This window comes from Balaenoptera acutorostrata, chromosome 14, assembly GCF_949987535.1.
Source record: "Balaenoptera acutorostrata chromosome 14, mBalAcu1.1, whole genome shotgun sequence".
In the NCBI taxonomy this organism is placed as follows: domain Eukaryota; kingdom Metazoa; phylum Chordata; class Mammalia; order Artiodactyla; family Balaenopteridae; genus Balaenoptera; species Balaenoptera acutorostrata.
Window position 1 is genome coordinate 51,732,702 of NC_080077.1, and position 24,208 is coordinate 51,756,909.

General features: G+C 41.1%; 1 protein-coding gene across 5 annotated transcripts in view; it reads right to left on the reverse strand.

Annotated features, from left to right (window-relative positions):
* The window catches only part of ARMC2 (armadillo repeat containing 2), a 258,731-nt gene that overhangs the window by 22,914 nt on the left and 211,609 nt on the right, over nt 1-24,208 (reverse strand). For all 5 annotated transcript variants that reach the window (XM_007190659.2, XM_057528083.1, XM_007190660.2 and 2 more), the window contains 2 exons: nt 17,539-17,684; nt 13,670-13,769 (listed from right to left, as the gene is read on the reverse strand). In XM_007190659.2, the coding sequence (XP_007190721.2) occupies nt 13,670-13,769; nt 17,539-17,684 (246 nt within the window). The remainder of the gene's footprint in view (nt 1-13,669; nt 13,770-17,538; nt 17,685-24,208) is intronic.

Sequence of the window (24,208 nt, forward strand, 5' to 3'; positions counted from 1 at the left end):
TCACCTCCTGCTGAAGCACTGTGTTTCTAAACCGGGTGTTTGCCCCATAGTGGCTAATCAGCTTGTGTTACAGCAGGGTTTCTCAGCCTGGGCACTGCTGACTTTGGGGCTGGATAATTCTTTGCTATGGTGGGCTGTTTATGTTTAGTGGCATTCCTTTCCTACTAGATACCAGAAGCACTTCCCCAGATACCACAACCGAAAATGTTTCAACGTCCCCTGGGGGCAAAATGGCCCCCAGGTGAGAACCACTGTTACAAAGTGTTCACCACTTTAAAGCAGTATTTGTCTTTCTTGACCAGGGTAGTGGTTACACGCGTGACACTTTTAATAACTGTTTGCTAAATGGTACAAATGTGTTTTGCACACTTTTCTGTATATAAGCCATATTTCACAATAAATAAACGTTTCTAAAAAATCCCAAGCTGAGAACACTGTACAACTGAAGAAGAAACAGAAACAATTATGTTCTTAATTTGACAACAGCGGGCAGACATACCAGTTCGGTTGTTAAAGGAACACTTACTGAGGGGCTACAACTGGCCAGAGTGCTAATGCTCACTGCGCAGGCGCTGTGCTATTTACAGACAAGAAACTGGCTTGGAGAAGCTGCCTTGGTCACAGCCAGTGAGGGGTGGAGTCAGGATTTGAACCCAGGATTTTTACCCAGACCTGGAGTCTTTCCTACACCCATGCCTCTCACGGGGCCTGTTATTTACGAACCTCCTCCTTCACCTACCCTGCTTTCAGAGCAGTAAAGGAATTATCTCCTTTTAAATGTAAATATGTCACCAGGAGGGATTCTGATAAACCCTAATTTATCAGATCTGTAGTCAGCAATAGCCTTAAGGAACTGGGACAAAGGGCAAAGGGCGGGGCTGGTTTTTCTCCAGGTGGGACCTGGGGGATGGGAGCAGCACTGAGCACTGTGTGTGGCCTAGAGAGAGTGGGTGATCCAGGACAAAGGACAAGACACTGGGGTTTGCCTGGGTCTACTCTGCCAATACCAACTTGTTCCTGCTTGTTCCTGAGAAAGTTTTCCCTGGTCCCCGTGAAGAAGCAGCCAGGCTGCTGCTTGTGAAGCTGGGAATCATTTGCCAACATTAAGAAAGGACGGAGTCTAACACGATGCGCTGGCCCAGGAGAGCATTCACACAGGGAAAACCCTCAGCTGGGCAGTGTGCAACCAATCACAGCAGGCGGTCCAGTCAGGGGACCCACTCCTGCCCCCACCCCAACTGGAATGCTAGTCCTTGGGTATATTTTGAATGCTGGGGTCTGGGGGAAATACACACACACAAACAAGGATAAGGCAAAGCGCTCTGAAGAGTCAGAATCGACTTGAGAAGACAAGGCTAATGCATGAGGGGACACAGCAAAGACTGAAAGGTTAATAAGGAAGAAGCTAGACACCCTAGGGGATTACGACTCCCAGCAAGAGAGCCAGGCAGCCTGCTTCACATTTCACTTAGCTTCTTTGTGACTCGATTAACTCATCTGTAAAATGGGGGGAATACTGTGTTGCAAAATTGAGACAAAACAGATAAAGCATAGGGACTTCCCTGGTGGCTCAGTGGTTAAGAATCCACCTGCCAATGCAGGGGGACACGGGTTTGAGCCGTGGTCTGGGAAGATCCCACATGCCACAGAGCAACTAAGCCCGTGCGCCACAACTACTGAGCCTGCACACCTAGAGCCCATGCTCCGCAACAAGAGAAGCCACCGCAATGAGAAGCCAGCACACCGCAACGAAGAGTAGCAAGCCCCACGCACAGCAACGAAGACCCAACGCAGCCAAAAATAAATAAAAATAAAAATAAATTCATTAAAAAAAATACAGATAAAGCACAGATTGTGGTGAGTGATGATTCAGGCACTGTTTTGGGGGGGGTTTTTTGGCTGCACCACGTGGCTTGTGGGATCTCAGTTCTCTGACCAGGGATTGAACTCGGGCCACGAGAGCGCCGAATCCCAACCACTGGACCACGAGGGAACTCCCCTCAGGCACTGTTAAGAACCCTTTACTATCAATAAAAGGTTAGTAGCGTTAACCGAGGGAAGTTCAACCTTGAAAAATGAATGAAAACGGAGATGTGGCAGGGAACACAGGTGGGTTGGCACGGGCAAAAGGAGCATGTCTTGAGAAAGAGGACCTAGAGCAGTCCCTTTCCGTGGCCTGGGGTCACCTTGTTTGTGTCTGATCACCAGACAGTTCCCTAAAGAAGCCGAAGCCTGTAGGCCTTAAATCTAAACCAAGCACGCAAAGTTTCGTTACAATACTCCAGTCTCCCTTCGCGTGGAACCAATGGTTACTTCATGTAATTCCCGATGGTGCAGGCCCCTCCCTGGGCTCTGGAAGGAGAGCACTCCTCCACCCTGGCAACACCCAGCAACAAAGCAGACCATTTTCCAACCAGGACAGAGGCTATTTCTGAGAATTAGGCTCCCTGAAGGAAAATTCCACTGTATCTTCTAAATTGAGGAATATGAGCTTTTCACACACACTGATACAAGATTTCTGATTAAAGACACTCTACACTAGTCCTACCTCTGAAAATTGTAATAATTACTATTACTACTCATAGTAGTAGCAGCAACTAATACATTGTGTTTATGATGCACCAGGCACTGTTCCAAGCACCTAGGTACACAAATTAACTACTTCGCTAAAAGTGACAATTTGCAGTTCTTTAATTTGAACAAAACGTTCCCAATCTCCACAATCTGGATAGCCACCCCCCTCATGCCTTAGACAGCAGTTATGGCTAATATTTTTGGACTTCCTTGTATTCCCTGGATTGTGCTCCTATTTCCACAAAAGCACTTTAAGCAAGTCAGGAAAGACATGATCAGTGCTCTTAAATGACTTCATAAAGAATACGATAAATAATTGCATTCTATTGGTTAAATCATTACCAGGACTCATCAAGTTACCTCCTAAAATGTCACTGCCGTCTTCTGAAGGATGCTAGACTAATTTTTTCTCCTTTCTCCCTCTTCCTAGCTCTGCTGCTTTACCTCCACCTCTGATGTTTGTTTTTCTGGTTGGTCTAACTCAGAAGGCTTCTCTGACCCGGTACCACCTCCACCTGTCCCTGCTGATTTGCTGACCAGATCCCTGGCTGCAGGTAAAAAAAAAGCAGGTTTCCTTAGAGGTCCTCATTCTCCATAATTCAAATGACCTCTACCCACTGTCACCTGTGGTGAAATCTGGGAAGACTGAGTGCTGCTTTTCTTGTTTGAAAAATTCCCTCAGGCCCCTTCCACTTCTAAAATTCTTTGATTCAAATATCTCTGTGGGTCCTAACATGGCACAGATTATTAAGCCTGATGTGGGAAGAAGAAACTCTAGGCTTCAGGGCAGGAAGAGTTAACCCTGCCGCAGTACCTCTCTCCCTTCCTTCAGATGGAAAAAGGAGGGGGTGGTTCCTGGCGGCAGTGGTGCCAACTGAAGGATGGCATGCAGAATCAACAAATGGGCTGGCAGATTGCAGCACCAAACTCCCAGCAACTGCTATGCTTGCTGTTTCTGTCCTCTTTCTCAGGGTTGGCTAAGGCATCTTTTTTTTTTTCTCCCCCCATCCCCTCTCTCAAATATATTCTCTGTGAATCGAGGGAATAGGCCAGAAGAGCAGCAGTCTCACAGGAGGCTGGCAGAGGTGGTGTTTCCTTACTCCCATGCCAGCGCTTGTCTGGACTCATCTGGAATCTGGAACAAGGAGGCTGACCAAGAGGGCTTAGCAGGGCCCCTTAGCTCCCTGCGGGTGGCCTCTGCGCCGCGCAGAGCACTGCCCCTGGATGGTGTTACGGAGAGGTTGTTTATTGTTCCACAGCCCAATCTATCTCAAGTCTACCAAACATCACTTAATTAAAATCCTGTAAAGATTTGAAAAATTAAGCAAAGGCCAAAATCATCAATCTGTAGAGAAACAATTTGCAGAAAACGATTTCATCGAGGGGCCATTCTCCTTTGAGGTACAGAGGCTCTCCTTTATTCTTAGACAACATCTGAGAACCACCTATAAATCAACACTGCACTTTTATAGCCTTCTTATTAAACTGAACACAAAGTTGCATATTCATACCACAACTATGTAGTTTTGAAACAGCAAAATGAAGATGAATCAGGAGACAGAATCTTATTTTTCTTTTTTAAGAAGGCAATCTAGTATAACCAGTTCATATCGACTCTAATTTTGCTTGAAATGGAATCAGCCCAGCAACAGCTCCGGCCAACCAGGGTTCAGACAGGTACACCTACTGGACAAAGCCTGACTCAACTGTGCATCCCAGGTACAGCCTGTGGGATGTTCTCTTTGGTTTAGCATAAGCTATGCCCTCGTGAGCAAGCACGTTACTCAATCTGAATGGGCTCCCCAGGCCTGTAAATAAAATTAACTGGAACAAAACAAGGAGCAGGACACTGCTGAAAAGAGTGGTCGCTGTCAAGTTCCAGCAGCAGCCACCGTGTTGACTGTTACTTTCCATGTGAGAAAGACTGGCCTGAAGTCAATGGAGGAGATTCACCCCTACTCAGAGATGTAGAAACTGAGGCTTCAAGAGGCTCCCTGGCCCCAAAGTCCCACACTGGGGAAGAGAAGAGGCAGGACTTGGACACTCACTTCTGTACTCACAGATGGATTCCAAAAGCACCTCAGCGCACCTGCTCATCTTCCCCAGGCTCAGCCCCAGAGGCATCTGCCATTCCTCCCTATCTCACTCCCCTCAGCAACCAGTCACCCAGCTCCCTCCAACCCGTCATTTCAAAATCACCCCTGGCTCCCCCGTCTGTAGACTCTTGTCAGAGACCCTTGACGGGCTCCTCCCTCTGTGACCAAGGTCAACTCCACTTCTTGAAGCGCAGCTCTTACGTCATCCCCTTGCTCAAAAACATCCACTGCCTATTAAATGCCAAAGCCAGCATCTAATGCACCATCTGGCCCCACGTGACCACTTCTACATTGCCTCACGTTATTCCCCACCCACGGCCCACCAATGGGATCGCACTCCTCCCCCACTCCCACACCCTTCCTACCGTAGTACCTTAAAATAACCCTTAAAATAGCCCATGTGCATCATGTTGACCATGGGGAAGGAACCATATCGAGCTGTCACAGAAAGAATCAACCATGTTCAGCAGACTCCATTACTTACTTGGGAGAGGACTACTTCTTGTAAGTCAAGGAAAACATTTGAGAAAGGTTTTCAAGAATGGGTTGAAATGGAAAGAGCTGTAAACGTACTTAAAATCGGAACCCTCTCTTAACCAGAAAATTAAACTAATCAAGATGCCCTGTTTAAATCTGGGTTAAAAAGTTCTCATGCGATCTGGATCTGAGAGCTCCATCAGGATTTGCAATTTGCAACATTTATCCAACTTCTCACCCTCAAACAAAACCCCAACATTAATTGAGCTTATAGGTGGCTTGAAGAACAGATAAATTTTACCAATTGGGAAGACGGACTGCAGTGCTGCAGAAATGCTAATTAACCTTAGGCTACTGAAAGTGGGTCAATGGTTTGCTGAAGTGCTGAGCCACACAAAGCGGAAGAATCTGAGATGTTGGAGACTCAAAACCAGAATCTAAGTAGAAAATCATTTAAAAACCAGAAGAGGTTATCCTTGATGCTTCCATCCATCTACGCATTCCGTCAACAATCGTTTACTGAGCGCCCACTGTATGCTTCTGAATGCGGCTATCACTCAAAAGCACCAGGGCGATGCTAGAATTTCACTGGGCTCAGTTCTTTTTTAAGTCAGCAGACATAAATCAGACATTTGGGTTCCGTGCTGAGTGGGGGGAAGAGCCAGTTCCACAAGGGCAAAGCAGCAGGAGCTGGAAAGAATGAACAAGCTAAGGGCTTATTGTGCTGCCCGCCCGGTCAGGGGTACAGACCAAGGCCAAGGCCGAAAAAAGGAGCCAGCTCAGCCAAACGCTCGCGGCACCCACTGGGAATGTGCCTGCGGAGGGGCTGGGAAGAGAGCCACAGGGCGCGCTCCTGCCAGGCAGGAGGCGGAGGGCAAGCGGGGAGCCAAGTCACCATATAAAGGCGCCAGGGGAAGGGGTGGAGGCGCCTCCCTCACCAATCCTCTCCGGCCCCAAAGAGGATGGAGGGGAGGGAGAGAGAGGTCGTGCTATCTCTGGCCTGCTCCTTGGCTGTGGTTGCATTGGAGGTGAACAGCTCCAAAAAGGGCAGATGTTTTTGCTTTCAGCCTATACTCTCCAGACATTCCAGGTCTCGTTTTCGACATCACGCTGCCTGAGCACTCCAAATCAGACACTGTTCATCATGGCTGGAGACAGCTGCTTGCCCAGAAAGAGGTCTAAACGGAATGAGAGAGGCATGACTTTAAAAGCAGCACAAGCAAGGACATGTCGGGGGATTCCCAGACAGTGTTCTCTGAGGTGCTGATGATTGCCCTGCATTTGGAGGTTCTGTTTAAAAAAAGAAACACAAGAAGTTGACCATATCTAAAAGTGGAGAGGGTTAGACAGACAGTTGTTCAATGGACACAAGTGATGGGAATGTAGGTAAAGGTTTTTCCTTTTGGACTGTGACCTTTGCAAAATAGTGCCAGTCTTATAAGTCTTATTTGAGGCATTTTACCAGATCTCCTGCCCAGCAGATATTTATAGAAGAAATGGGGGAAAATCCTTCCACGTTTTTCAAAAAAAGCAAACCCAAACGTATTTTGCTGAGCTGCTAAATGCGGCAACGCTGACGTCAGAGAACCTCCTGAGGCAGGTCTGCTTCGCAAGGCTGCTATGGCCGGCCCCTGCCCATGCCTTCGACACTAGGCCCATCTGTTTGCACATTTGGTTGTACCAAACGCAGTTTATACCATAAAGCATACAATATGTGCTTATTTCTAAATGAGATTTGCCATTTAATTGAATTTCAGTCAGCATTCTAAATAGATGCTTTACTTAATGTTAGAGTCTAGCTTACAAACTGCACCCAGCTGACTGAAGTGTTGCATTTTTCAGTCTCAGGTTCTGTGTGTGTGTGTGTGGGAACTGGGAGTTACTAGTTGGACTGTGGATCTTGGACAAACCAACCTCATAGACAGACATGAGCCAAAGAAGTTTCCCTTGTTCTCCTTGGGGAAGTCCTTCATTAGAGCTGGGAGGAGTGGATTCCTTTTCTCTGAGACTGTTGATGAACTAGAAACCCTTGGCTTATACCACAGCCATCATATTCTGACATGCCCCTGTCACTGAAGGGCTGTGCGTGGAGAGGGGTGTTATAAACCAAACCATGTGTTATTTAAAATGAACAAATCGCCCTCGACTTTATCTGTTGCAAACTTACACGGTTAAGATATGGCTATCTACTGAAATGTCGCAAAGCAGACATAAATCTTGGTGGTTGTTTCACTGACAAATGAGTCAACAGCAGTTCGTGCTTGTCTAGCTAACGGAGGATAACGAGCTCTCCTTTCTACAGCCAATTCAAGGGTCCCGCAGGCCCATGCTCACCTTTCCCCGTAGCCCACTCTGACCAGTGCCTGAAGCCCCATCGGTGCGATGGCCTACTTATCAAATAGGGTTTGGTCTCAGGATGACTTGTTTGGACACAAATCTGGCAGAGAAAATTCCTGGAAGGGTCTAATGACCCATCTCATTTTCTCTGGCTAAGAAAGTGCTCCTCAGCTATTGTTGCAAAAGGCACAAGGCATGTGGTTATCACCACTCACTGGCGAAACCTACACTAACACCTGGCATGTCTTGCTAATTTAGTTCCTACTTTGTGAGGGAGATTCAGTTTCAGCCATATGCCTGTAGAGGAAGACTGACCCTGTGTGGCTGCTTTTTTTTAATCCCTTTAAAATCTCTTGAGGTTTTGTAGAAAACCCTCTGCTGTCGATATGGGGGAAAAAATTGTTTTCAGGAGCCATCTTAATAATTTATACCACAGGTTCTCAAACCTGCTCTTCATTTGAATCACCTGTGGAGCCTCTTAAAAATAGGTTCTTGAGCCCTGTCCCAGATCTGAATCAAGATCTCCCAGGTGGGGCCTGAGAACATGTATTTTATTTTTTTTATTAGAGTATAGTTGCTTTACAATATTGTGTTAGTTTCTGCTGTACAGCAAAGTGAATCAGCCACACGTATACATATATCCCCTCTTCCTTGGATTTCCTTCCCATTTAGGTCACCAGAGGGCACTGAGTAGAGTTCCCTGTGAGAACCTGTATTTTTAAAGCTCCCCAAGTTTAGGAGACACTGATTCAAATCAAGAAAGAATTAGAAATCTCACCACCTTAATACCTACTGTTTTTATAATATCATGTTTAAAAATAATATGAATCCATGTTCCTTGTAAATAATTCCCACAACACAGATGTGTAGAAAATAAAAGTGAAAATGCTCCTCCTACCCTTCATTATCAACTGACTGAATAGAGACAGATTAAGGACTTTCCAAAAAAGACCCATTCTCATATGCTGAAGTCAGACTTTACCCTTGAAAAGAGATGAATATGAATAATGTAAAAAAAAAAAAAACCAGGAAAACAATTTTTACTTTTGACATTTTCTCAAACAATTTCTTTCTTTTTTTTTTTTTTTTTCCTTTAATGGGAAACAGCATCGGATGGGGGAGGAAATATTCTACTTCTCCCATCAGCCATCAGCTCTGGTACTACCCAGTTCCAAGCAGGATTTCCCCCCGGGTGGACTGTGGAAGTGGCTGGGCAGTTTCCTGCCAAGCTCCTCACCTGGTTGATAAAAAACACTTAAAGAGGTGTGTGTAGGTGACAGTTCATTTATTACTAGAGAGGATTTTTCTTTTTGTTTTTGTTTGTTTGTTTTAGATTTTTGTTTCTATATTCTTCAAAAATATACTTAGCCATAACATGATTTATGATTCATGATTTATGTTATGGCTAAGGCCCAGAAAAATGAAATCTCCCAACTGCCAATGTAGTCTTCAGACTTTTAAGACAAAGGCAACACTAACCTCTCAGAAAAAAGTCTATAGACTCTTTCTGATTATTAATCCCTGGGTGATATCTGTGTACATTAAGAGACTATAAAGCCTCCAAAGTACGTATGTGTCCACAATCCAAGTTAGCCTTAGAGAAACATTTCCTAGAGCTGAAACAAAAATAGTTCCAGGAAGTAATAACTCTATTTTAAAAGTTGCTGGAGGACTGGTGTATGTTTCAAAGATCAGTTCAAAGCCTCAGCGTCCAAGTAAACCTCAGATGGAGCAAAGTTTGAGCCACCGAAGATTAATACACTCACATCAGAATGTGGTGTGCGGTTTCTGAAAATCACTTTTATCTCCAGGCAAAGAGGAAAAACAAATCTTATCCGACTGGTCACCTGGGCCAAGGGGAACAGGAACCTAAGATGCTGTGCCGGTCCGAAGTAATTTAAGATCCATCATTTCTGTTTTGCCATTGTGTATGGCAGCCCAGCAATGTGAAAAATGTGGGGAAAATTATTATTTCCTCCTCCAAAGTAGGAAGAAGAAAGTAAACATTTAAGAAGAAGTACTAGACAACTAGAAAGAAATACTGTATAATACTTTACAGATTCCAAAGCATCTCACATACTCAAAATTCATTCTTTCAGCATTTTTGTCATGAGTCTGTTATGCCAAGAATCATCTCAGGTTTATAAAGACAAAGACTGTGTCCTTAGGAAATCCCAACAGTGGGTGAGGTAGCTACGCACATGATAACATTTGGAGAATCACAGAAGAAATATTTACAAAGACCTATGAGAGCTTTTGGTTAGTGATTTTAGGAAATAGTTGGGACACAAAACTACTTCCTTGTAGCCTGAACAATTTCCCTGCTCTTCTAAAATATTTTGGTTTTGAGGAAAATATGAATTATACATATTTTTTCTTACTAGAAAAAAATCAAAGATGGTTCAAAACTGTAATATTTCATTCTTCTGCATAAGTAAAAGACAATATAGAGTCAAAGTATAATTTTTAAAAAGTTAACATGGCTCTCATAGAAATATAAAATTAACACATTTAAAAAATTATCTCATTTAATGAGGGAAGCCAATACAATGGTAAAGTGAGCTCCACGAACAATCAAAGAACTGGGTGTTTACAGGCATTAAAAAGAATGTTAGAATAAGATTACTAGGTTAGATACACACCTGGCTAATAGCCTAAAGGTAACAAAACATAACTTTGAGGTTATCTTGTCTACCAGAGAGAAATCTACAAATTAATGTGTAACTTTATAGTGTCTGGGTTCTAATCAAATAGTAAACAGCAAGTTTAAACAAAGATATGCTCTCCTTGAGAATTAAGCCCTGCCCATTAATGCCCCAGCATGACTTTGTCAGGACATCTAGGCTCCTACCCCACACCCTAGTTCTAAGTTTTGGTTATTTTTTCTTAATAATAGTGAAATGGTTGAGGTCAGGGACATACTGCTTGGGTCCTTAGCTCTGGCTATACTAACTGGGTGTGCTAGCTACATTAAAGTCTTCAAAATGATGCATGCAGTATGTAACCTTTTGGGATTGGCTCTTTTTCACTCAGCATAATTGGAGATTCGTCCAAGTTGTAGTGTGTATAAATAGTTCACTCTTTTTTATTGCTGAATAGCATTCCATGGTATGGACATTCCACAGTTTGTTTAGCCATTTATCCAGTGAAGGACATCTGGTTGTTTCTAGTTTTTGACTATTACATATAAAGCTGCTACAAACATTTTAAAAATAAAAATAAAATGAAGCACTGATGAGGGAAAAATTGGCTGCTCTTAGAAGGCTTCACAGAGAAGGGAACACTAGTGCTACATCTTGAAACATGAATTGGCTTTTGAAGATGCGAAGGGACAAGAGAAACTTCATCAAAGAGTCCCTCAAGCCCTTCTCTCTAAGAACCTATTCATGTTCAATTTTTAGACTATTTAGGTGTTACTTTTAACAAGTGTGGTTATGAAGTTCCCCTGCTAATTGCAAATAATTGCAAAAGACAGTTAAGGATTACCAAAGGCAAAGTTAACAACCATGGAAAGGGAGAGAGAAATCTACAAGAAGAAGACACAGACATTTAAAGAACCTTATCAATAGACTCATGCTCCCAATGTAGGACAAATAACCTCTAGAGTAACAATTAATACCTGTAATATTGACCTTTGGCATCAAGAAGAGGTTAAATTATTTTTAGTATCTTCTAAGAAGGCAAGGAAATATGCAATATATTTGAATATGATTTTACCACAATGATTAAAATAATTTTGGTGATTAAGGGGATAAATTACACATTTCCTTGATGGTTCTGAAAACAACATGTTACTGTACTTAGTTTGCAAGGTGCTCTTTATTCCTCTTTGGACCAAAATAACTTTAACAGGAACACAAAATTAAAACATAAATCAATAAAGAAGAATATGCCCTTTAAACACCAATTTTGCTTTATAGACAACTATTGGTCCAAAGTGAAAAGTAGTTCAGTAAGAAGTGCCTTAAAATTTTATGCCAATTAAACTTTAAGACATTTAGTCCCTTGAACCAGAAAAAGCATATCCTTAACCATACTGACATCTCAAGTATCTAATATTAGCAAGATACCAGGACTTTTCACTGTTTATTAAATATGACCATCATCTAAGCTACAATCAGAGAAACAGTTATGTGCTCATAATGCTGTAAAACAACAGGGCTATTTGTCACTACTGAACTGACAGGTTTTCTTCCTTTTCAAACAAATTACGGGTTATGACATAACTTGAAATCAAACTGTAAAACAGAAGTGTTTTCTTTCATCCACATTTGAAAACATCTTCTCCAGTTACATCTAATCTAAGTCATCCATGATCAAAACACCAAAGCAAAAAAGAAACAAGGATGGTAAAATAACATTACAATTAAAACCCATAAAGGAACCCCATAAAACAAGACTACAAAATAAAATCCATAACTAAATCCCTTTTTAGATATAATATTGAAAAGTTTCTTTCAATGTTATAGCAAACTATCTTTTCTACCCTTTTAATTTTCTCCTTAAAAAAAAAAAACTAGGACTAGGAGTGCCTAAGCTCCTATGGGGTTATTTCACTTGTCTAAAGATTAGAGTTCTGGTAATATATTGTACCAAAATCTAAATCAATAAATGCTTAATGGACACTTAAATTAACACTGTGACTACTTTAAGGTACATTAATCAAATTCATTCTTCACCTGACACAGCAAATTCTTCTACCAGGCAATCTTTCAAGGTATGTAATTTAAAGAAAACACAAAATACATAGGGAAAAGCATCTGTAATCCAAATACTCAGAATCAGGAACTCAAGTGCCTATTTGTGAATCAGTTTTTTAAAGTTAAATAGAAACATTAACACTTTAAGCAAAGTTTTATCATCTTTAAAATGTAGTAATGGTGTAATATGAGCATAGAAATTTCTCTACCATCTATATAACCAAAAAGACACTAGTAACCATTTAATAAATAGCTGATAATAGTGTAAAATATGACAAATTTAGTCATTCTCAGCAGAAGTACTTGGCTGGGTAAGAATAAGTTCAATGCTGTTTGTGGCAAACAGGGATTATATTTTGAGGTGGTTTTGATATGGTTAATATAAATAAACACAAAGCTTTATATTAAAATGGTCTTAGTATATACATAAATTATTTGGTTTTAAACTGGTGATACCTACTATGTGATTTTGAAAATTTACCACATTTCAAATGAATATATATTGTCTTCATGTATAAACCGTCTCCACTAAAGAGTTGATGTCACTTTAAGCATTTTATTTATATACTGCATTTAATGAATATTCAAAAACTTATAATAAAAATTAACATTTGTACTAAGTATTATAATTTTATTAAGGGGAAGTCATTTGTGAGTTCTTCCTTTTTTTTTCTTTTAAACAGCTATACACATTTTTGTCCAATCCATTAAAACCAAATTATTTCCTTTAAATACTTACCTAGAAATGTCATCTTCTAAATACAGCAGTGTCAAGGAATTAGAGAATTGCAGGGCCAGAAGAATCTTTAGACTATATCCCGCGCAGGAGATCCCAAACTTTAGTTTGCATCAGGAGTCCCTGCAGTTCTTGTTAAAGTGCAGATGGCTAGGCCCATGTGCACCCGGCTGGCTCAGCAGGCCTGCGGCGGGGGCCTGGAAATAACCCGGCTAACCCCACCCCACCCAAAGATGCCGCTCATGTATGGGTCCACAGATCACTGGGAGGAGCAACACTGGGGGGGTCCACCCACCCTGCACCCCAAATCGTGAATCCTCCTACTGCATCCACATCCTACTGAGGCCATTTCTCCCTCAAACTACTCCCTCCCCACCTCCTCCATGGAACTCTGCCTCCTGGGGAAGCTCGTTACACATCGGATGGAAGCTTCTAATAGAAACCTATACATTCAAAACATAAAGTCATTCAATGTGGGATTACACAGGGACTTCCCTGGCAGTCCAGTGGTAAAGAATCCGCCTTCCAACGCAGGGGACGCAGGTTTGATCCCTGGCCAGGGAACTAAGATCCCACATGCTGCGGGGCAACTAAGCCCGCTGGCTGCAACTACTGAGCCTACGTGCCGCAGTTAAGACCCAACGCAGCCAAATAAATAAATATTTAAAAAAACAAAAAAAAAAACATGGGCTTACACAAATACACCAATGCAAAGACACATTGAAGAATTAAATGTATGAAAGACTGACCTGCTTCTTCTGGTATTTGTTTATCAGATTCAAAAACAAGGCATAACATCTGGAGTAGTTGGCCAAGGCTACACAGCAGTCATGATAAGTAGTAACTTTGCTGCAGAAACGTCAAATGGAAAAAATAAAAATAAACTTTGTTTTTCAATAAAGTTCAACTATACCTAGGGTCACGTTAAATGCAGACCTTCAAAGCACTGTCCTGTGCATGAAAAGCAGTCTGGAAATACTGTGCACACCAGTCCAGAGAAGCCTCAAGGAGGTGCGCTTTCTGCTCTAGACTCCGGGGGCACAGAGTGGGAGGAGGGAATATTTTTTTTCAAGTTCTTTGAAAAAGAGAAACCTGAAGCCTCTAACACTTGTACAAGGTATGAATTTACACTGCCCATGTGGTTCAGAAAACACAAGCTAAGAAATTTACACAAAATCTGGCTGGATATTAACCAGTCAATCTCCTGGGACTCCAGTAGAAGTAAATGTTAAAATGCTCAAATATACTATGCTGTTAGTGGTATATTAATATCAGGTAAGATAGACCTTAAGGCAAAAAGCCTTGAAAACAGCTTCAAATTTTCAAAAGCAAGAAAACAATGAAACTCGCAAGGTAGAGTTGACAAACCTACCTCAAATTGGGAGATGTTCATAAATCTCTCATTAAGTGATAGATTAATAGGTAAAACATCACTAATATTTTAAAAACTTGATCATGTTTTTGTTAATGCCAGGCCATTAACAAGTCTCAGTAAATTTTCAGAGAACCAGTGTCTCAGATCACATTCTCTGGTCAAAGTACAATTAAATTAGAAATCAATGAAAAACACATTGTTTAAAAAACTTACTTTTGGAAATTTAAAAACACATAACTTATGGGTCAAATAAATAAGAAAATAGAAAAACACTTATATCTGAATAATAACAAAAACACTACAAATCAAAATTTGTGAGATGCAGCTACAGCAGTAGTTAGAGGAAAATTTATAACCTTAAGAAAGCTGAAAAGAAAGGAATTGAATTTCTAATCAAAACAGAAGAAAATATAATGTATCCAAAAAGAATAGAAGATAGGGATTATTAAGGATAAGAACAGAAGGAATAAATTACAAAATAAACATACAACAGAGTGGTTCGATAATCTGTTGGTTCTTCACAAAAACTAATAAATTGTCAAACCTTTGGCAAGACTGATCAAGAGAAAAAGAGAAACATCACAAATCATCAAAATAAGGAATAAAAATCAATATCAAAATGAAGAGGTGGTGTAACACAGCTTTTAAATATATGAATTCTAGAGCCATACTACCTGGTTTAAATCATGGCTGTGTGACCCTGGGAAAACTACCAAACCTCTCTATGCCTCAGTCTCCTCATATGTACAGTGAAGATAATAATAATAGTACCCACCTTTTAAAGCTGTATAAGGAATAAATGAACTAGTATTTGGAAAGTGCTTAGAACATTGCCTGGCACATAGTAGGCACTGTATAAGTATTTCTTAAATAAATAGTATAAACAAAAGGGGCATAATTAGAGATGCAATAGAGATTAAAAGGGTAATAGAATATTTGGGATGACTTTATACAGTTTGAAAACTTAAATGGACAAATTCCTATAAAAATATAACTTTTAGAAACTGAATCAAGTAGAAATAGGAAATATGACTAGACATATAACTATTAAAGAAAGTGAATCAGTTGTCAATGATATTCACATATGCATGCATGCATGCACACACACATGTACATACACCAGGATAAAACAGCTTTCAAGCAAGTTCTACAAACTTTTCAAGAAACAGGTAAGTTTAATTTTCAGAAATTCTTCTAGAAGAGAGAAAATGTTGGAATATATCCCAGCTCATTTTATGAGGCTGGTACAAACTTGACACTAAAACCAGACATGGACAATATGAGAAAGGAAATGTACAGGTCAATGTAACTCATAACCATAGATGAAAAATACTAAACAGAATATTAGTTAAGCAAATCTAGCAATATATAATGGCTTAACATGAGAAAATCTGTTAAGAAAATCCACATAATCAAAATACATTCGGGGCAAGTATTCAAGGAAACTTAAAACCCATTAATGAGAGAAAATTGTTCCTTAACTGTCAAAGGGTATCTACAGAAACCTACAACAAACATTAATTTCAACTGGCAAAACCACAAAAATATTTCCTTTCAACTCAGGAGAAAGTCAGCTGGCTCAACACTCTCACAACTTGGTATTGGACATCCTAAGCCACGCACCTAAGAAAAAGGTGGGGACAGGGGCCAAGAGTTGTAATCATGGGAAAAAAACCAAAATTACACTTATTTGCATATAATTTGCATAGAAAATCGGAGAGAATCTATAGACTAACTCTTAGACCTAACGTTAATCAAGATGTCCTCGATACAAGATTAATAAGCAAACATCAATACTATCCATATACACTAGCAACACTCATTAGAATTGGTTTTTTTTGAAGATTGCATTCATAATTGCAGCAAGCGCCATGAAGAAATGTATCTAACAAAAGATGTATAGAACCTTTTTGGAGAAAGTTATACAATTTTATTAAAAGAAGAAGACATCACAAATGTTTATGGATGGAAGACTCGACATCATAAAGATGCTAATCAATTATCCCCACGTCTGTCCCAGATACTCTACACAGTCAGTGTAGTTTCATGAAAAAAAATCCAAAGTTCCTGTCATAGACTTTAGCTGATTCTCCAATTCATGAGGAAGAGAAAATAAGAATTTGGATCTTAAAGGAGAAAAGAAGTGAGGGATTCATCTTATCCTACAGCAAGACTTAAAACCAGAATAGTAAAAACAGCATGGAACTGGTCTGAGGACGGACCAAAGAGAATGCCCACAAACAGGCCTGCAAGCATGTGGAACCTCGTGTTCTACAGACTAGGCATTCAAAAGCAGTGAAAAAAAGGATGGTGTATTCAATAACATGTGCTGGGAAAACTGTCCACGTGGGAAAAAAAAAATTAAATTGGATCTCTACATGCCACCCTATACAAAAATAAACTTTATGATTTTATAGTGCTTCAAAATGGGACTAAGTACCCAGAATAAGTACCCAGACAGGAAAGCACAGTGCTAAAAGATCAAAGCTGGACTCACATCCTCATATTGGGGTCAATTACCAATTCAGTCTTCAGGAAATTTTGTATTTCATTAAACAACTACAATATTATAGTTCAAGAAAGGCCCGGGTCTCTTGAGAAGGATCATTATGTAAAAACAATGGCAAAGAGCAGTGAGGGAAGAAATATAAATGCATAATTTAAAGACAGTTCCGAAATTTGGCCACATCTTGCTTTGAGGCAGCCTGGATTCAGGTGGTCATTGCTTCTGGAGAAAAGTAAGTATAAACATGACTAGTGAATGTGTGAGCCAAAGTTCAGCCAAACAACTGAAATAAAATGACCTTCAATTACAAATTAAGTCAGATCAGTCTTTCTAAGCAATGGCCTCCTTTTTCAGTTAAAACCCATAAGCATTGTTTCCAAGCGCACCAGAAGGTTTGCCATGTTTTGTGATATAGCTCTTTATCTCCAATAAGCTGAGAGGAAGTTTTGTTTGTTTGTTTGTTTGTTTTGTAAAAATACTAGGACAACTCACAACTTTAGTTACAGTAACTTAAAATCAATGAGTTTAGAGTCACAATAGAAATACATAAGAAATGAAGTCATTAGTTTAAATCATTTTTTAAAAACTCGGGCCACTAGATTAACCTTTTCTTTGAGGTGACATAAAAAGCAAAAACAGGATTCCTTGCCAGTCACACACACAAATATTAAAAATAACCCCCTAAATCTAAACATTAGCATTTTTGTAAGGCTACTTTGTTTTCCTAGTCTACCTACCTGAATATTCTGGCAACATTGGTGCAGACCTCCTTGTCACCTATGTACTGTCCCATCACTGTGCAGAGCTGGGGAAGGGCACTGATGCTTAGCAACTTACTTCTTGCTAGTGGTGAGTCAACCAAGTTTCTCAGCGTAGCAGTCATCTATGAAAAAAAGCACATTAGTGTCATTTTTTAAAATTAGAAAATACAGCAACACTAATCAGCACAGCATAATTCATACCATAAGTTTCGTTAAATCAGTAGCTAAACCGAGGCCCTGTTATGCATCTCCCATCAGAGAACATGGGCCTATATGCACAAGAGCACAAAATGAAAACCAAGAAATGAATACAAAGAAAGCCCACTTTGGTTCAAAAGTAATGAATGAAATATTCGTGTTAAGAAGCAATTAGTATACCAAAACCCCAGGGTTAAGCAAATCGTCATCTGGGTTTAGTAGAAGTCATAAGATCATCAATTGACCCTGTGACATGACACATGAGTTCCACAGAACAGAAATTCCTTGTTCCATATTCTTATAAATACCATCAAATAACAATGCTGTAGCCAAAGAATATTTAAGACTGTTAGTCTCATTCTCTTCCAAGTGGCAAGAATTGATGTCTTGCAAATTTGTCTTATTTTGTAAAAAATGTTCAGAAAAGCTATGTACTTTAACCCTTGTCTGAAAGTGGAGAACAATTTAATAAATCCATAAAATGAAAGTTGCTGTTATCTAATAATTTTAAATATGCAGGGTGATCTTTCCTCGTGAGATAGTACAGGCAGGCTACTGGTTACGAGAGTCAGCTTGGGAGTTGAAGGGCCTGGTCAAATCCCAGCCCATACCACTCACCAGTTTAGGTTAGTTAACCTCCCAGAGCACATTTTTCTCAACAGTAAAGTGGGGATGGTGATAACTGCCCTGGAGTTATTAGGATTCAATGAGATGAGATGCATGAGTGGCATTGCCACTGCTGATTAACTAACAGGAGCTCAAAAATCATGGGTCCCATCCCCGCCTTTGTTGTGGGTCTTCACACCCAAAATGCAGAAGAAGGGAGATCGCTGGCCGTAGAGTCAAAGGATGAAGATTCAAGTCCGAAATCTCTTCCTAAATAAGTGACTGAGGCACTCACTCATTCCTCAGCTTCCCCATTTCCTCATCTGTGAAAAGGGGGTTACAACCCCTGCTCACCAGCCAGGGTTGTGTGTATCAGATGGAAAAAACGTAACACTGTTTTTGTACACTGTAAGCATTATGTAAATATAAAGCCATAATTAATAAACTTTGAAAACAATTATTAAGATGACATGCACCTTTGATTAGCTTTCCTTTGTAACAACCGCAACAAAAAGATTTTGTTAAAATATAACCCACTACCTTCTAAAGCAGAGAAAATAAAATTAATACTTCAAATAAATGTGTGCAACTCTTTTGTAGTCAATTCAATTATGTAGCAATTTAGTAAATTCTTCCCTGAAAGATTCAGTATCCAAAACACTGGAGGGGAAACAAACTATTCTAGCATTCCACTTGACCAGGGATCTACAACGCAGTCTCTTAAGCTACGGAAGGCTAACAAACCATTCTAGGCATTTCAAGCCATCACTGCCGTAAAATGGAAAATTCTCATCATCGGACCCTGGCTCTACCTGTTCTCCTTCTTCAGAGACAGCCCAGGCACTGGAGCACTGCTGGTTTATGTCAATCCAAAGGGTGACTCAGAAGCTTCCCCACTCCGACATCAAAGAGCACAGATGCCCATGTGAATCCTGGCCTGAACCAGACAGAGACCGTGGCAGATCATGGAACACTCATTCCACCCACGGTGCACACAAACGCCTCCCCTTCTCTGGCCCCCAAGGCTTCACAGATTGGGCACCTCAATCTGTTGTCATCTTCTGGCTCCCCAACTCAACCTCTGGCAGGGGGCGCTGTCAGCAGGAGGGACCAGACTTTTCCTAGGAGCTTTTATTTTCTTGTTTCAACCTCAGTTTTGTTTTGTTTTGTTTCCTCCCTTTCAACCCTTTTTCTCACCTCATTAGAAAAAGTTAAGACAGCTCATGGTTCTTTCGCCCCGAATACATAACTTTTATAAATGGCCCAAATCAAGAGTGGAAGCACACATTTATATGTGACACATCACCTGATTTTAAATCCCTATCTATTTACTGCCTGTATCAATCACATTGTATGGAGTACAGGGAGTTGAGGGAGTTGAATGTTTCCAAATTTGTCCGTTGTGATGCTAGTAGAATAATATACATGAAACATATACCATGCACTTGAGAAATACATAGTGATGCCTCAATATATGACACTACCATCAACACAGTGTCTCAAGTCCCAAACCTTCAGACACATTCCAGAATCTTGCCTTTCTGCTTTCTGTCACCCTAAGCCCTACTGGCTTTTTGTCTATTGCTCCTAGAATATGACTCCATTTCCTGACCTTGGTCTACGAGGCCTGGTATGGTCTGACTCTTGCCAACCCCTCAAACTTCACCTCATACCCACCCCCCCACAAACTACTTTACGTTAGGTTATTTAATATTATGTTTTATTGTCTATTTCTCTATACTAGAAGCTTCAGTGACGGTATACACTTTGTCTTTTCACCATTGTGCCCCCCAGGCCCAAATCTAGTGCCTGGCACACAGTGGGTCCTCAATAAACATTTGTTGATGAAATGGACGAATGGATTAATACCTACAAAGGAAACACTGGTATAAATAGAAAGGTTGGGATTCAGAAAACCATGGATGAATCAGACAATATCTCAGGTAGATGGATTTAAAAGGAGCGGAGGAATAAAAAAATAATCGATGAAAGAAAAATGGACTTCCTGGAGGGGGCCGAGTGTATTCCCTATTCATCTCATTCACGACAGCAGCTCCTTCCTAGGCTCCTAACTCCTTTCCCTCCTTCCCTTTCAACAGCTGATTGATCGCCTGTTCTACCTCTTCTTCCCATCTTCAAGGTTGCTGGTTCTGTTTAAGCCCACTTCATCTCTCTCCCAAACTCTACACTCCCTGCATGGGCTCCTTCCACACTCTCTCCACTGCTGGGTTCATCTCCCCACAGCATCTCCCTGCTGCCAGAGGAAGCATCTTGAAACCCAACCTTCCCTGTTCAAAGACTTCCTCTAACTTCCGGTGGCCTAGTGGGCAAAATCCATATCCTAAAGGCTATTCACTCTCTAAAGCACGGTTCACCCCCTGCAAGATCATCTCCTTCACCTCCCCCTTCCTCCCTCTCCATCTTTCAGACTCTGCACCACACACAACTCCTCATCCTTTCACAATTCCAAGCCTTTGAATGGACCACTGCCTCTGCCCAGAATGTCCCCCTCCATCACACTCTGCCACCCCTTCTCCAACCTGCTCACCTCCTGCTCGGGTTTATGGACCCAGCTCAGGCTCACTTCTCCTCTGTGAAGACTTTTCAGCAGTTGATTGCTTCTCTTCCAGGTGAACAGACCTTCCTGTTTCACACCCATCACAGACTCCTAACCACTAGTTTCAGGCACCTTCTCTCCCACTGTGAGCTCCTCCACAGTCCAGTTTCTTAGTCCTTTTCCTACCCAGAGGACAATAAATATGCCCATAAAAAGCTTACTGGATGATACACAGCAGGAGAAGGGAAGGAAGAGGGGATGAGGAGGGGAAAGAAGGAAAGGAGGAGGAGGAAGGAAATGAAGCGACAAGGGAGACGGGAGACAGAAAAGGAGGCTTTTCCCCTTTAAGAAGCCTCTGACAAGAAAGTGCCGGCATTAGCAGAGGCCTGGTGGTAAACCAGAGCTTAAATCCCCGGGGGGAGGAGGGTCAGAAGGAGGTCGCCAGGCAGATGCAGCCGTGAAGGCCCCCCATTTGAAAGGCTGGCTGTGAGCCAACAATCTCACTGCGGGAGGGGCTGGGGCTGAACACTGTGCACAGACAAGTGGCTTTTTCTGGGAAAAATATAAAGAGATCAGTGGGAGGAGAGTCTAGCTAAATACTGTGGTAACAGTAAAGGCAAATTCCAAGTCAACCCACTTAACTCTCAGCCTTGCTCCAACTTTTTAACAGAGATATATTTGCAGAAATTGTTAATCAGCTGTGTGCTCTGCCGCTGAGACTTTGTTTTCCGCCCCGCGGGAAAGCCCACCCACTGGGCCTGCCCCCAGGGCAGGAGTTCACCGAAGTCCGAGATTCATGCTGGGAGACATGTATCTGTTCCTTTCTTAACTTTCTATGCTTGTCTATATTGTTCCTAATTCCACCGAGTTATGTACTCTTCTATTTTACTGCATATAATCTTTTAAGCCATCTCAAATACTTTATGACAAAAAAAGAAAAAGAAGTAGAAGTCAGATGCATACACAGATGCTTGTTTAGCTTCTAAAGGACTTTACTGGAACAATTCCCAACCTCTTAACTGTCATCTCACCAAGAAATAGCAAACTGAAAAACTGGAGTTTCCATTCTTCTTTTTCCCATCACTTAATGTGCAACCCCTTGGGACAGATATACTGAGTCAGAAGGCAACCAGTGGGAAGAAGAAAAAGGAGAAGAATGTGGAACTGGTAATCCACAAAAAGGATTGATAAAAATTTAAGTGTCCTTGCTTATTAGCAGCTGTTAGATGATGTCTGGGACAAAAGGGGACCTAAATATTTGGTATACATCAGGGAAGAAACATGCCGGTGTGATTCTGGTTGCTAATCTACTGCTGGAAAATGACTGAGCCACACACACACTCTGCAGCTTTGTGGTGCCCACTTTTCCCGCAGCAGCTTTTTCTCTCTGGGTTTCCCCAAACTCCTTGATCATAAGATTGGGCCCCAACCTCAATCAGCATCTCCAGGTAAAACACCTGGTGAGTTTGGCAAAGCTGTCCTATCTCACACTGAATTAGTTGGGCCTCAAAGTCTTCACCATGCAGTCAACATTGGGAGACCCATTTTAAAGGGAAAAATCCTATCAAGAAGTGATTATTTTATAATGGCTCAAAAAGCATTTTAGTAAAGCAAAATTAGAATTCAAAAGATTTAGCATTTAAAAAAATCAATTTAGGTACTTCATTATCGATTTTAAATTATGTTTCCAATTATTAATTATTTGAAAAACCCAAGCAAACACATGAAATATTTGCCTTAAAATATGAGGCCCTCCTGATTTTGATTAATGAACTTAAGAATGACAGTACAGGCCCAGCAGCTGAGGCCTCATCCCCACCATTCTCTACTGCACGGGGGTGGGCGCACGGTGGGGAGGGCTGCTTGGTCCACCTGAGCCTCCATATACTGCTCATTTCTCGAGTGGATGACTTCTCTACTCCCTTTGCACCCTCCCTCCATCAGAGTCCTCAGTCCCCAGGGAACTCACCAGATTCTTCTGCCCTAGGAGGCATTCAGCCATCAGAGCTGGCCCAGATTGGAGGGGCTTGCAGCTCACAGCCCACCACAGAATTCCTGTTTAGGTGCATCAGAAATTGAACAGGCTCTGTGGCTAGCCCGGGAACTTCACCGTCAATCATGGTATTATTCCTTGGAGAAATATTTTCCCAATTTCAAAAAACCGGCTTTCAAAGAAAGCTTTGGAGCATAATGCAATTGAAAATTGCACTAACAGTCTGAAAGTTATTATGCTTCCTCTACCAAAATTAGCATCAAGAGTCATTTTATTTTTATACATTGAATGCTATTATGAAAAAAATATGAGCAGCTACTTTATTTTTTATAAAGCTATCTTGTGAGCTTGATCTCATTTGCTCCCTGAATGTTGTAGACAGGAAAGGTATCCTGAGCTCCAATTTTCAGATGAGGAAACTGAAGCTCAGAAAGTCTACCAGCTCCAGGTAGGTGGGCATCTGGGGCTCTAACGACTCCTCATCTGTTGTCTCCCCTGCTCCATTTGACTGTCTCCTAAAAGCATTCATTTTATTGCTCAATCATCTGGAATATCCATAACCAAAATCCCTAGAGCTTTATCTCAACTTAACTGCCAACTGCAAAATGGTTCACTTCCCGCTGATGATGTGAAAGAATAAACACAGCCGCCAGAGACCACAAACAGTGTCAAATGATTTAAGACCAAAGCCACACCATTTTCCAACCTCAGCAAAACCATCTCCCTCTATTAATGAAAGCATATTCATTTTCTGGATTTGTGCCCAATTGAGACCACATATATGCCAAAACCAGAGCCCATGTGGTAACCCAAGAAGTTTCATATTGTCTCATGTATGATTAGTACAGTTCTGCCTGAGAAAAAGGAAACCAATTGTAAGATGCCACTATATACATGAAACCACTAGTTCCAAAACTTCCTAAGCATCTCCTTGGAGTTAAGATACATGCATGTGAAAGTAATATTAATTCGCAATCCTCAGTAATGCTTGGTGCCTGGCTGTGGAGCCTATTTGGCACATTCCTACCATGAGTGTCCTACTGCTGCAGGAAATGGTTCTTCCCTCCTCAAGCTCCAGTGCGCTACTTTGAGACTCTTATTTAACATTTGCCTATGTTTATTATTGTTTCTCCATTTACTGCCACTATGTCAGTTACCTTGGTAAAATGAGTAGGTAGCTGATTCTTCCAGTTGTGGCTATCATATGTATCAATACAGCTGAAATTTGAATGTCATCTAAACTATATAGAATGCCAGAGCAGTAAAATAAGGAAAATGAGTCTGAAAAAGAT